Source organism: Podarcis pityusensis (genome assembly GCF_964106645.2).
Source record: "Podarcis pityusensis genome assembly, chromosome: 6".
In the NCBI taxonomy this organism is placed as follows: domain Eukaryota; kingdom Metazoa; phylum Chordata; class Lepidosauria; order Squamata; family Lacertidae; genus Podarcis; species Podarcis pityusensis.
The window spans coordinates 5,378,350-5,393,462 of record NC_138030.1 but is presented as its reverse complement, the minus strand read 5'-3'; the positions used below and the strand labels follow the sequence as shown (position 1 = coordinate 5,393,462).

The window sequence follows — 15,113 nt, the reverse complement described above, 5'->3', positions numbered from 1 at the left end:
AACGCCCAGATCGCCATGGATGAATGGGCTTGCGGAGCGAGCAAATCAGACATTGCTGCAAGGGATGAAAACCTTGTTGCATGATGCCAATCTCCCTGATAAGTTTTGGGGGGAAGCTTTGGGGAATTTGGTTTATTCCTTTAATCGCAGATTGTCATCACCCATTGGCTGTACCCCCTATGAGAAGATGTTTGGCAAGAAACCCAACACCAAACACATGAGAATCTTTGGTTCTGACATGTGGGTACACACCCCACAAACCAACAAGCTTGGGAAGCGTGGGGCACATGGTTTGTTCATGGGGTACGAAAAAGGTGCATACAGGGTATGGATGACTAACTCTAAGTCCATTAAGTTCACAAGGAGTGTTGAGTACAATCCTAAGTGGGGGGAAAATGTGGGAATTTTCCAGAGTTACCCAGAGGAGGATGAAGGTGATGTCAAGCAAGCAGCTAAAGCTGAGGAAGCTGCTGAGGATGAGGATGATGAGGATGATGAGGATGATGATGATGATCAGAGTTCGGATTCCAGTTCAGTGGGCGGTGCTGCTGCTGGTGTCAGTGACAGTGATGACACAGCAGACTACCAGAGCGCTAAGGCCTCAGTCAGACCATCTGATGCGTCTGACAATGAACTGGAAGAACCACTGTTCACCATTGGTCAATTTTCTCCTAAGAAGGAGGAGATGAGTCCAGAAGACTTGCGTCTAGTACGTAGGTCTGAAAGGGCAACCAAAGGCAGACCTCCAAAGAGATTTGCTGATGAGTTTGCTAAGACAGCAACTGCTGTTCTTAGTAGCTCAGAGAAGGTGTGGGAACCTTCAAGCTTCAAAGAGGTTCAGGAGTTAACCCCTAAAGATGCTGAGCCTTGGCTTAATGCCATGAAGGCTGAAGTTGATTCCTTGAACAGGAACCAAACTTGGGAACTGGTACCGGTAGTCCCAGGAATGAGACTGGTTGGCAGCAAATGGGTCTTCAAGGCCAAGACAGACCAGAATGGCAAGGTTGTCAGACACAAAGCCAGATTGGTTGCCAGAGGTTTTTCACAGGTACCAGGACAGGATTACCACAAGACCTACTCACCCACAGTCAAATATGAGAGCATTCGGCTGATGCTCAAGATTGCTGCGGAGGAGAAACTGCATGTTTCCCACCACGACATTAATACAGCTTTTTTGTACGGGATTTTGAACGAAGAGCTGTTCATGCTTCCACCTGATGGGATGGAGATACAGAAGGGAATGGTCTGTAAACTGCAGAAATCCTTATATGGTCTCAAGCAGAGTGCCAGGTGTTGGAACACAAAACTCACTGAGACGTTGCTTTCTCTAGGTTTTCACCAGGGCAAAGCTGATCCATGTGTGTTTGTCAAGGAGGAGGGGCAAAACAAACTGTATTGTTTATGTTTTGTTGATGATCTTCTGATGTTTTGGAAGAATCAGGCTTTTTACCAAAGCACCCTAGCTCAGCTGAAGGAGCACTTTGACATGAAGGATCTTGGTGAGGTATCCAACTATCTTTCTCTGCAGGTGGAGAAGGACCAAGCAGGTAATTTTCTGGTACACCAAACACAGAAAATTGCTGATGTATTAACCAGGTTGAATTTGGTTGATGCAAACCCAGCAGACACACCGATGGTGACAGGTTACCAGGTAGACAGTACTGCTGAAGCGTTTTCTGACACAACGCTGTACAGATGCATTCTAGGCAAGCTGAATTTCATTGCCAGATGTTCAAGACCTGACATTGCTGTAAGCTGTAATCTGCTTAGCAGACATGCCAACAATCCTACAGTTCAGGATTGGAAAGCTCTGAAGCGCATAGCCCGCTATTTGAAAGGGACTATGCACTACAGGCTGAGGTTCACCAGTCAGAAGAATGGAGGTCTTGAAATCTTTGCTGATGCAAGTTTTGGAAGTGACACCACGGATGGTACAAGCACTTCTGGAGTATGCTACATGTACAACCACTGCCTGTTTGACTGGTTGTGCAAGAAGCAGACGACAGTGAGCCTAAGTTCCTGTGAAGCAGAACTCAATGCCCTGTCATTTTCACTCATGGATTGTGAATGGTTGATGCAACTGTTTAAGGACATCGGGGTTTCTGTGAAATGTCCTGTACAAGTGTATCAAGACAATAGATCTTGTTTGGCTTTGCTGAACTCCGAGAGTTGCAAGCAAAGAACCAAGTACTTGCAGATTAAGCTACATCGTGCAAGGGAGTGTATTCAGAAAGGACTGATTCAGGTGTCCTACATGCCAGGAAATGAAATTCCTGCTGATCTGTTGTCTAAAGTTGTTAACAAAGAACAACTTAAGGTTTATGTACAAAGGTTGCAATTGGGTTGAACCACAGGTACTACAGGTTACACGGAAAGGGGGAGGATGTTAGGATATTTCCGTTCCACCTTAAAAGGGAGCAGGCTTTGTGAGTAACAGAGTCTGCGCATGTCCTGTTCACAGGATGTTTATGCTTGCTGTTTCCTTTCGATTTCAGTCGGGTCGAGATGATGACTCAGAACGGTCATGTTTTTCTTTGTTCTGTTCAACGCTAAATAAAGTCTGTAAATATGCTCTTCTGCTCTTCTGCGGTGCAAGCTTTCTGGCTGTGTTTCTGCTGATAAAGGATGTGCACGAGCCTGGAATGTGGCAGTCAATTTCCAAGGCTTCGTGTCGCTAATTGCTGGATCTGCGTGGCTACAGAGATCGATGGACGTCCGGCAGCCGGCTTGGGGCTCAGATGGACGCTATCTCCCTGGCAGTATCCCAACACCCAGACCCTGAGATCACCATCTGAGGCCCTTTGTCGTGTGCCTCCTCCATGAGAAATCCGGAGGGTGGCAACACGAGAACGGGCCTTTTCTGCAGTGGAATGCCCTCCCCAGGGAGGTTCGCCTAGCGCCTTCACTGTACATCTTTAGGCGCCAGGCAAAAATGTTCCTCTTCAACCAGGCCTTTCCCCCGATTAACATTATGTGTCCTTTTAAATGTGTTGTGGAAGCAAGGTGGTTATTGTTTTGTTCTTGTTTTTATTAAGTATTTTATATTTGTATTTTTTATTTGTATGCTGTGAACCACCCTGAGATCTTTGAATGAAGGATGGTATACAAATTTAATAAATAAAATATATAAGCAGTAGCTTTGAGAGTTGTTGAAGATGGTATGATTTTAGTAGCCATTGGAATGATTCCCTTGCACATGGTGCGTTCACTCACTCACTCTCAGGTTTTTTGGAAGACTACAAAAACCTGAAAAGCCTATGAATAGAGATTATAATCGGATGAGATATCCACAGTCTTAGCAGCCATAGCTCTGTTATACTACCTTCTGCTCTCGGTTGTCTTAATGAAGCTTTGAGAAATTAACCAATTACATGGCTGTCACTTTCTTTGTAAAGTTGCTTGTTCTGTGTCTGTGGCTGAATAGTTTTTAAAATAGTGAAGTTGAAGTGCAGGCTGTAGTTAACCCTCGGTGACCTTTACTTGAACGGCTTATAGTTTGCTCATTTTGTCTAGACTTTTTAGTAACTGGTTTCTTATGAACCTATCTAATACAAGCCATTTATTTTGTCTAGTCCACTGCTAGTGAAGAGGGGCAACTGGAGAGGGGCTATCACTATAACTTGATCCCGTTTGCTGATCACTACCTTATAAGAATGATATTTGGATATTAAGAAGACAGGTTGTATTGGGTGTAGTCAAAGCGAGATGAATCTCTTAAACATCAAATAAGAGTAGACTAAGAATTAGAATGCACACTTAGATTAACTCTTAGACTTTGGTATAGAATTATAAATCCTTGAAGTATTTATTTTGACTGATAACGGGTGTTTAGGTGTGATAATATTGTACATCTATTTCAAATTGTGCTTGCAGTACTGCTTGATTAAAGAATATCTTAACTTTATGCTCCCTCTGTTGTGTGAATGGGCTGCTGTTGCGGAAACTGATTTACTCAACTGGGCTGCAATATAGTGGTTCCCGAGTGTATATAAATTAAGAAAAACCAAGCATCTACCTCTAAAAGGAAGTGTATGATCATTCTGTATTATTTTATTCAATTTACTTGAGATTTAACAGCCAATGTGCTAAAAGCATCAGTTCTGTTCTCTCTCTCTCCTTTTTAATCATGACTCTTTAGTTTCCACCTAGTTTAGTTTCACTTGTTTCCATCTGAAGCTTGTGGTGACTCACTTAATTTGAGAATTAGCAAATGGTCGGTTTAGGGGGAAATTTGACATTAAATGTGTTGCTCCTGTGAACTCACATCTCTCAGGTCCATGTTTGATGCTAATTAATGAACTTCCTTGCCTACAGAGTTGGCATGAACAGTAACTACATCACCTTCTTGACACATGGCACCTCTGTTCAAATATTATTTGAATAAAATGAAACCATTGGGAGCATAAGATAAGAAAACATGAACATTAGTACTGTATTTGAAGTAGGTATATGTGCCAATCATGAAGGTGCTCCAATTGAAGATGGTCTCTGTATGACATTCAGTGTGTATTGTGTGTAGCAGCCCTGAGACTCTCCCATGGTGACTGTTCTGTTTCCCTGTTGTAACTGTTCATCCCTTAGTCTCCATACCTTTATCTTCATTCTCTCTTGCCTCCCTTCTTTTGCCAAGAAACTCCCACCTCTTGTAAGGTGGACTATTTGCAATTGTATGTGCAAATTTACATTCTTTGTACAAGTCTTTAATTGGGATTGCTTTTTATAAAAGGAGATATCATCAGAATGCATACAGTCTGCGTATTGATCACAATATTGTTAGTTTCTTCTGTGTAAAATGCATTTTTCCTCCCATTATCTATAGTGTAATCATCCTATGGGCTGTGTCCAGAAAGTGGTGTTGGGGGATGAGTGTTCAGACCCCTGGGCTCTCACTTGTGGGGGTGTCTCAGGGTTCTGTCCTCTCCCCCATGCTTTTTAATATCTCTATGAAGCCACTAGAAGAGATCATCAGGGGTTTTCGGCTGGGTGTTCATCAGTATGCAGATGACACCCAGCTCTACCTCTCTTTTAAATCAGAACCAGTGAAGGTGGTGAATGTCCTGTGTGAGTGCCTGGAGGCGGTTGGAGGATGGATGGCAGCTAACAGTTTGGGGTTGAATCTTGACAAGACAGAAGTACTGTTTTGGGGGGACAGGGGACGGGCGGGTGTGGGGGACTCCCTGGTCCTGAATGGGGTAACTGTGCCCCTGAAGGACCAGGTGCACAGCCTGGGAGTCATTTTGGACTCACAGCTGTCCATGGAGGCGCAGGTTAATTCTGTGTCCAGGGCGGCTGTCTACCAGCTCCATCAGGTACACAGGCTGAGACCCTACCTGCCCATCAGATGTCCCATCAGATGTCCAGGAAATAAGCAGCTATCCTATTTTTAAAAGACATCTGAAGGCAGCCCTGTTTAGGGAAGTTTTTAATATTTAATGCTATATTGTTTTTAACACTCGATTGGGAGCCACCCAGAGTGGCTGGGGAAACTCAGCCAGATGGGCGGGGTATAAATAATAAATAATTATAATTATTATTTTGTTTGCCACCTTGATTTTTCCTGCAGACTCCCAAACTTGACCATTAGGACCCAAATCTTTGGTACTAGCAAATTTGGTTTCGTAAAATTTATCATTTTTATTTGTAAAAAAAAACTTACACTCTGCTCTTTGTCCTGTGACTCCAGGTTAAAACAATAATTTCATAAAGTAATAAATGTTAAGAACAAAATCATAAGTAACACAAATAATAGAATAAAATCAGCCTTTCACTTTCCTGAATTTAAGCGTCCCACTACCTTAAAAAGCCTGATGAAAAGACAAGTCTTCAGCTGGTGCCTAAAGCTGGATAATATTGGTTCCAACTAAACCTCTAGAGGGGAGCATGTTCCCCTGCAGGGGTGCTATAATGGAGAAGGCCATCTGGGTTTAATCAAGGTTTACCATCATGATTTAATATGTGATATTTTAAGATAAAGCAGTACAGAAGAGAGTGAATATTTAGATAAAAAGAATATTCTGAAATCTTAAAGACTAATAAATTTATTATGGCATTATGCCATAATAAAATTTTTAGTCTTTAAGGACTTTGTTGTTTTTGCTGTTGCAGACTTACATGGCTATCCCTCTGGAAGTTGTTAATTTAAATAGATGATTACCTTTCAATAAATAAGATCCAAGCTGCTGTTTTCACCTGTTTAGTTAGTGCATATTTCACTTCCAACCTTATTTGGGGGGGGAAGCATTTACCCAGCTGCTCTGTAGAGTCTGTTGGCAAATTAGACCCCGGGGCTCTCGTTACTGCAGTTTCCCTAGAGTCTATCTGAGTGCTCATCTCTTCTAAAAGCAGGACAACAAGGAGAAGCACTACTGATAGTCCAAAAAAATATGTGAATTTTTCATCCAAAATATTCAAAAAGTCACAAAGGGGAGTACTAAAATCCCAATATTTAATTGGGATTGTGAGCTATATCGTATATAGAAAAATAATTTAACACAAGATGCTGTTTGCTGTTGCTGGTACACTCTCTCCGTTTGTGGCAGTGAAGATGATTTATAGGTGGCTGCTATTAGATAAGTGTGCAACTCTTTTCTTGTTTTTTGGTCAACGCGCGATTCTGCATTTGAAAGGTTAATAGCGATGTTACCCCACAAGCGCCATTTCACTTTGGGACTAGTCCAGGATTATAAAATGAGGTCCCGCATGCAGTCGTCGGTGTGTTGCATTTACGGTTCACTGGCTCACAGCAAGTTATTTTTGGCCTGATTCCAAGCATCAGGTCATTGTTGCTAAGGCGAGCTCTGCCTGAACTACCAGGCACCTGCACATAGGACAAGTAACAGAGGATGTGCTTTAGCAAACATTTACTTCTTTTTCTTGGTGTTTCATCAGACCTTGGTGATACAATATTGACAATTTTCAGCTACAGCAAAGTACCGTATTTTTCGCCCTATAGGACGCACTTTTTCCCCTCCAAAAATGAAGGGGAAATGTGTGTGCGTCCTATGGGGCGAATGCAGGCTTTCACTGAAGCCTGGAGAGCGAGAGGGGTCGGTGCGCACCGACCCCTCTCGCTCTCCAGGCTTCAGGAAGCTATCCGCAAGCTATGTGGAAGCTGCGCGAAGCCCGAAGCTTGGGGCGTGCTGAGCTCAGCGCCCCCCCAGGCTTCGGGCTTAGCGCAGCTCTCTGCAAGCTGTGGGAGGGCTGCGCGAAGTCGCGCAGCTCTCCCACGGCTAGCGGAGAGCTTGCCTGCACCCAGAAGCTTGGGGCACGCTGAGCTCAGCACACCCCAAGCTTCGGGCTTCGCGCAGCTTCCGCAGCCTGCTGCCTGGAGCGCGGGGCGCGCTGAAGCCGTGGCTGGGGGGGGGAATAAAAAAAAAATTTCTTTATCCCCGCCCCCAAAACTAGGTGCGTCCTATGTGCTGGTGCGTCCTATAGGGCGAAAAATATGGTATTTTACAGTCCCACCAGAAAAACCTTTCTGATGAAGCTACTTCTTGTTTCTGCACTGACACGGCGATAGCTGTATGGGTCTTTCTAACCAGTACAAAGGTGTTGCAGCTTAAATCAATACATTTGCTTGTACAGAATTTCAGACCTTGAGACTATCCTGTCCTAATAGGAAGCATCTGCTGTTGAGATTTTTTTGCTAATTCCCCTGCTGTTGAGAAATTTTTGCTAATTCCCACTATCGGGTGTTAGTACACACCACAGCAAAATATTATTGGGTATATGCTTACTTCATTCTTGGAACTGGCCAGGCCTTCTGGGCTTCACTATAGCCTAGCATGCACTGAGAGTGCAACCCTAGGCTAGAATACCCAGTATTTTTCCATGGTTGTATGTTACAGGGGATTATTAGTTGTGTAGGTAAAGATTGATTCGGGTGGTCCCCCCCCCCCGGGAAATTCATCTGCTTCCACTGGCATTTATTCATATTTTTAAAAACGGTATATTCTCTCTTTGAATTCGTGTAAATCATTTCAAGCCAACAGTCTTCTCCCTGGTAAATCTTGGAAGCTTATTGGGGTTCCCAATATATTGTGTTATGAAACTGTGCAGATTGATTGAGATGAATCTCTGTGGCGCAGTGGGTCAGTGCATCTGGCTGTTAACCAGAAGGTTGGTGGTTGGAGCCCATCCAGAGACGCGTTTTGCGACCAAGAATTTCATTAGTGCAAGCAGTTTCTGACCTCTGGGCACTGTACTGGGCCTAAGATTTCAGATTAAAACTGCAGAGTAGAAAGAAAGGAGGACCTTTTTCTGCCTCCCTACTTCCAGCTACTCTCTGAAGACTAGAAAAGAGACCCTCTTAAGAATATTATGGGAATGGGCTGGGGAAGGACTATACCATGTGAAAAATGAACATAATATTTTAGCTGCAGTTCATTGATTTTCAGCTTTGTACTTTTGTTATAAAAAAGCGCACCTAGACATTCCATTGTTGTGCCCATAACCTAGGTTTAAGGTGCCATTTAGCTCCTAGCTTTCATATCTCAGTTTCTAACGCTGCCCAAGGATGGTTGTGGGCAGGATTACTGTATTGCAGGGGGTTGGACTAGATCACCCTTGGGATCCCTTCCAACTCTTCCTTTCTATGATTCTGTGAGTACCATATTTGTGAGAGCCTTCCTGTACCCATGAAATACACACCCATTAAACAGAAGAGCACAGCTTGTCTTTATAAGAGTTGGCCAACTTTCCATGAGGAAAGACAATGAACCTTAACTTAGTCTATTTATAAAGGGTTACGTCTCTATAAGAACACTTCAGTGGTATACAACAACAAAAGGAACAACAATTAAGATGACCAGTGCATACTTCCTGCTCTGTCACATCGTTCTGTTCCATGTGAAGCAGTTTTTCTGTGATTCATCATTGTGATAGTTGTATCTGTGTTTATAATTGTATATTTTATTGTTGTAACCAACCATGGGACATTATGGTGAAGGGTAGGTAGGAAATCTTATAAATCAATAAATAAATGGAATTCTAGATAAATATGGGAATGGGCCTGTAAATATGGGAATGGCGTGTAAGTCTATAAGGTTACAGCAAGAATACTAAAAGCCCTGCTACAAAAGTAGTTTCTGAAGCTTTGCCCTTGGTGTCCTTGATTCCCATTAGAACAGAGTTTTTCTATTGGTCTGTTGGATAAGCAGTTAGTTGTGTGTCTGCTGAAGAACAGGACTGTGCTAGAGTTGTAACCTGCACTGTGTTGTGTTTCTCTTCCAGTAAACGAATTCACGGTGATCAGAAAGAAGTTCAAATGCCCCTACTGCAGTTTCTCAGCCATGCACCAGTGCATCCTGAAGCGGCATATGCGATCCCACACTGGAGAACGACCCTATCCTTGTGAAATTTGTGGGAAGAAATTCACCCGCCGGGAGCACATGAAACGGCATACCTTGGTAAGTTTGGCGCCTTTGGAGTTGCTCCGAAGGGCAGGGGGCAGCTGGAAAACGCAGGAGTGGTTTGCGACTGAGAACATGAAAGGTGATGTTTTATGTGCACATGTTCCTTTCTCTGTCTGTGAAAGGAAGAGAAAGTGAAAGTGAACTTTCAAGGCTTTGTTCCTCCCATTTTGTGGACATTGCATGGAAAGAAGGAATCAGCTGCTTGGGGAGCCCATATGGTTCTAAGGAAGAAGACATGTTTTAATTCAGGGAGATGGGATGGGTCAGTTGACACTGGGTCTCTTACAACAATTCTGTGTTTGGACACTGTCCATATGAAAGAGTTTGATACCAATCATAGAAATGTAAGCCAGATCTTTCTCGTTACATTGCTGCTATGCTTGTTAACCCTTGAGCCAAATGCATGATGGATTTTCTCACTATGAGGTGTCTTGAAGGGAGGCGTACGTATATGCTGTCCTGCTGTTTCTTATGGGCTGTTGGCCCCAAGAAATTGTCATGACAGATGACAGTGATGTTTGTTAAAAGTCTGTAAGGATGTAAAGAAACGTCATTGTCAAGCTACATATCGATCAGCTGGCAATCAAAATGCTTTTTAAGAGGCTGCATGCTCCAGAGCATCCACATATCCTAAAAAACAAGAAGGCGACTTCATATATTTCTGTGTGGACCTTATTTTTGCTCTTAAGGTATTTCAATGATGTGTGCTTCTGCCCCTCCCACAGCTGAACCGCACATCTCCTGTGTTACGACTTGCAGTTAACACACTCACACACCCACTTATATTACAGTGGTGCCTCGCAAGACAAAAATAATCCGTTCCGCGATTCTCTTCGTCTAGCGGTTTTTTCGTCTTGCAAAGCAACCCTATTAGCGGCTTAGCGGATTAGCGCTATTAGCGGTTTAGCGGCTATTAAAGGCTTAGCGGCTTAGCGGCTAAAAGGCTATTAGCGGCTTAGAAAAAGGGGGGGAGCGAAAAAAATCGCAAGACTCGCAAGACGTTTTCGTCTTGCGAAGCAAGCCCATAGGGAAATTCGTCTTGCGAAGCGCATTGAAAAACGGAAAACCCTTTCGTCTAGCGGGTTTTTCGTCTTGCGAGGCATTCGTCTTGCGGGGCACCACTGTAATATAAGTATTTGGGTGCAATATATTGTACTGTTATCCTCAGCTGCACTAATGCCACCTTAAGATTCAGCAGATTTCCCCACTTTCTAGAAAGGCATTGGCTAATATGGGCTCCGGTCAAGTTGGTGGTTCCATAATTTGTTGTCTGAAGTCCAAGTGAAATTTGGATTCTCTTGTTATCAGAAATACAGACTGAACTGTCTCTTTGATAGAGCTGGTCTTTAAACATTTTTTACACCTTTTGGTAGGAGGATTGAAGGATAGAAGCCATGTACTTGAGTAACTAAGCTTTTAGTTGTGAAGGGAAAAACCTGCTTCCTTCTGTGTAGTGTCCAAAATGTACATCAGGCCGTACTTTCTGCAGACAACCTGTCTTTCTCCCAGCTGCCTCCTGATAGGACTTTCTTTTCCCCTTTGAAGGGAAAGTTTGTTATATAGTCAGCTGATACACCTCTGCCTGCCTAAGGCAGGTACGAATGCTGCATCTTAGTTTGCCAAATGGCAGCATTTATAGACAAGATGGGCAGCTAGCCTGCACTGCTGAAGCAGCAATATTGAAGGGGCTCCTGTTATTTGTTGCCATAGTACCCAAAACCCCACTGCCTTCTCCTTCCTTCCGTGAATGCTTGTCCATTCGGATGAGTGCCCAGCCATCTGGTCGTGAGACTGGTTGCTCCCTGAGATGCCCCTTGATTTGCATCCTTGGGCTGGAGTTAGTCATATGCCACTCAGTAGCCCCAGAGCTTCATCCAGCTACTCTTTCTTTCTTTCTTTCTTTCTTTCTTTCTCTCTCTCTCTCTCTCTCTCTCTCTCTCTCTCTCTGGCCTATTCTTTTAAGGCCTGTAGTTTGTTGTTACATGGTACAGGGGGAGGCGAGGAACCCTGCACAAGGAACAAATGTGGACTTCTTGCACTGTTTTATTTGTGTCGTTTCAAATGTTATTTTATTTAATTTGTAGGTTGCCTTGCCTTTTGAGGCTCAGGGCAAATAATAACCATTACATTTGAAAACAAAATACAATTAAATTAAAATAATCTCCCCTAGTTTATTTATTTATTTATTTTTTTAAATAATATTCATTGAATTTTAAAGGGTTACAAAAAGAAAAAATTAAAAAAACAGCATATTAAAGAAATACAAAACATCACATCACAATAATAAAAAAAGAAAAAATCTCCCCTAGTTTAACCCTAGACACTAAATCCTAGCTCAGAACAAACATTGATATGGTACTTCTTCAAAATTATAAAATCAAACCTCCACTTTTTAGTCACTTTTGGCAGTATGAGTGTGAGTGATGACAATAAAGGGGCACACAGACGGGAGATTGTCCATTTTGAATTTTTGTTATGAACCTTCCAGTGTTAAAATGAGCATTGCCTGGCCATCCTAATCTGTGCAAGGGTACCTAAAATATAGCTTCTGAAACTCATAGCCTTGTTTAGAGGCAACACAGTGGCGTGTTCTGCTTTTATGCTTTCAAGGTTTCCTGCATCTATTCCTGATTGCTGGCAGACGAAATCATGTTAGAACAAAATGAAGAAATTCGAGACAGCTGCTTTGAAAAGAAAAACAAAAAACTTCACTAGTTGTTGCAATGTGACCTAGCTGCCATTGCACCATAAAGTCTCTTACTTGCAGACCCACCTGCCTTAACTTTGTCTTTCCTCCTTGCTCCCCTTATCAAGGTCCACAGCAAAGACAAAAAATACGTCTGCAAGGTGTGCAACCGAGTGTTTATGTCTGCAGCCAGCGTGGGGATTAAGCACGGTTCCCGCCGCCATGGCATTTGCACAGATTGTTCTGGCCAAGGCATGGCCAGCCACTTGGATGCCAGCGGAGGAGATGGCTCCCCTGACGAATTGTACAGCACAGAAGAAGGCCCATATATGGAAGATCCTGACGACCTCAAAGCAGAAGGAGATGAAGACATGGGGGGTGACGATGACATAAAATGGAAAGATGACATAGAAATTTCACAAGACGACGTGATTTTGGAAGATGACAAAGATGACATTGACTCTCCACAGGAGAATGAAAACTCTGAGGATACCGACAAGGATTTCACTTGGATTTCTTAGGGATTTTTGTTCTGCTCAATCTGTTTGGGATGGGGCAGGGAAGAGGAAGGTTGTGTTGGGAAAGCTCAAGTAGCCTTGCTAATGTCCTTGTGTACAAAAATGTCTTGTGTGTGGAGCATTTTTTTTTTCAAGCAAACAAGCTCTTTATTTGTTCCCTCCAGATACTGTATCAGCAAACATTTCCCCTGAAACGTTTCCACTTTCTTGCCTGTTGCCCTTCACATGGTCCTGAAATGCGTAGAATCATGTCCTTGTCTTTCAGTGAGAGCCAACCAGATTGTATGCAGGCCCCATGGCGCTTCCACCCTCAAATTTTCCTCTACTGTCAGCTTGAAATATGGAGGACTCTTACTTCTCAAACAATAATTACCAAAACATTTTGAAACAACTCTGCTTCCAGCAGCCAGGGATTTGTGACAAGCTTACCCATGGTAAAGTCCGGGACGCGGGTGGTCTAAACCCCTAAGCCTCTTGGGCTTGCCGATTGGAACAGGCATCCCCAACCTGCGGCCCTCCAGATGTTTTGGCCTACAACTCCCATGATCCCTAGCTAACAGGACCAGTGGTCAGGGATGATGGGAACTGTAGTCCAAAACATCTGGAGGGCCAAAGGTTGGAGATGCTTGGATTGGAAGGTCTGTGGTTCGAATTCCCGCAACGGGGTGAGCTCCCGTTGCTCTGTCCCAGCTCCTGCCAACCTAGCAGTTGGAAAGCATGCTGGTGCAAGTAGATAAATAGGTACCGCTGCGGCAGGAAGGTAAACGGCATTTCCGTGCTCTCTGGTTTCCGTCACGGTGTTCCACTGCGCCGGAAGCGTTTAGTCATGTTGGCCACATGACCCGGAAAGCTGTCTGCGGACAAACGGCGGCTCCCTTGGCCTGAAAGTGAGATGAGCGCTGCAATCCCATACGCCTTTGACTGGACTTAACCGTCCAGGGGTCCTTTACCTTTTTTTACCTTCCCCATGGTAAACAGAGCAGTGTGAGCATTTCAGGACTTTTCCCTTTAATAATGCAACTCTTTCAGCAAGCCAGAGAGATCAATAGCCTTTTAGGTCTATAGTCTTCACTAGAACTGGGACACTTGCCCTCAGGTCAATTGAGCAAAGGATTCAGTTGCCCATTGGCATTTGTAATATAAAGATACCCTTCTTTGAGGTTTGATTTGTGCAGGAATATTTGCTGCAAAAGTGTCCCCTAGTGGCCAAGTCTTGTAAATGCACTTTTCTTCTGGTGTGGCTGTCTTCCTCTCTTGTTCAGTGACATATGGCAATATTCAGTGTACCACCTCCTTTGCCAAGTTCTGCCGAGCTCTGTTAGGACATACCCATGTGGGGTATTTTTTGTCAGGTTTGGACGCATTAATTTTTCGTGGCAAGTGTACCAATCCCTGCTATCCCACACGTTGGTGTCATAGTTCCCTCAGAAGAATCAGGGATTGCTCTGCCAGGTGGAAAGGTCACCAGTGGCAGAACTCTGGGTGCCAGTAAGGACAGCAGAGTGGGAAATAGGAGGTGTGGCACAATGCACCCAGATGTTACCCTGTGTCCTCCTCATTTGAAATTGAGAGGAACTGCACAAGAAATAGGAAAGGTGAGCATTGAAAAGGGCAGATTTCAGATTTCTTTGGCAGCCCCTAGAGAATGGCACAAACTCCCCAAATGACCGGAGTTCTTCCTTCTTTGGCTACTGCTTCTGTGCTTCAAGTGTAGTGCCAGACCGTTTGTCATGGGTGCATCTGTGTCCCTGAATCTGGAAAAGCGGACTATGTATTTAAGCATCCAAGCAGATCTTCCACATCTTGTCTACCAGTTGTGGCCGCAGGCTTGTACCCTGCAGCACCCACAGAGAAGTGTCTAGGCTCATGATCCTAAGAACTGGCGAGTTGTATGTTTCATGGTTGGCTACTGCTGCTTTTCTGGTGCAGCCTTTAAATAGTAAACTGGCCTGTACATTTTATCTTTGGAACAGATTTTTATGCAGAATAATGTGATTGTGCTTGAAACCTGCCACAGGAAGCAGCCTTCAGAGCAAGGAAATTGAATATTAAAGGTGCTATTATTGTTATTTTTTTGTGCAGCAAGGACAACAGGCTTCTGAGATTGTGTAAAGAGCAATGGAAGTGTCTTCTCTGCACTGGAGTTCACTGGAGGGGCAAAATCTTACTAATGCCTAGCATTTACTTCCAATTGCAGCTACTTCTCCATATAAGACAATGAAGGGCATGGAACCGACTAGATCAGAATGAAAAAGCACCTGGTTTTCATCAGTTAACTCCCAAATGAAACCTTGAATAGCAGGCCATTGCTGTGAAAGACAGGGAGATTCCACTTCCTATTTTTTATTTTTCCTTTTTCTTATAAAGAGAGTGTATAAGCATATTATTTAATGTACATATATTAAAAAACACACACATTGCAATTGATTTCAAAACTGTTCCACAGATGATCACTAGTGTTCCTTGTCATGGGCACTATCACACTAGGTGCTAAGG

General features: G+C 43.5%; 1 protein-coding gene across 4 annotated transcripts in view; it reads left to right on the top strand.

The window, feature by feature from the left end:
• Positions 1 to 15,052, top strand: part of ZBTB46 (zinc finger and BTB domain containing 46) — a 55,787-nt gene extending 40,735 nt beyond the window's left edge. For 2 of the 4 annotated variants that reach the window (XR_013987916.1, XR_013987917.1), the window contains 2 exons: positions 9,232 to 9,407; positions 12,228 to 12,368. Coding sequence is in view for 2 of the 4 variants with exons in the window: in XM_081011175.1 (XP_080867301.1) it covers positions 9,232 to 9,407; positions 12,228 to 12,620 (569 nt within the window). In the remaining 2 variants the exon portion in view is untranslated. Of the gene's footprint in view, positions 1 to 9,231; positions 9,408 to 12,227 lie in introns of all 4 variants that reach the window. The other 2 variants (XM_081011175.1, XM_081011176.1) reach the window with 1 other exon arrangement.
• The last annotated feature ends 61 nt before the right edge of the window (positions 15,053 to 15,113 follow it).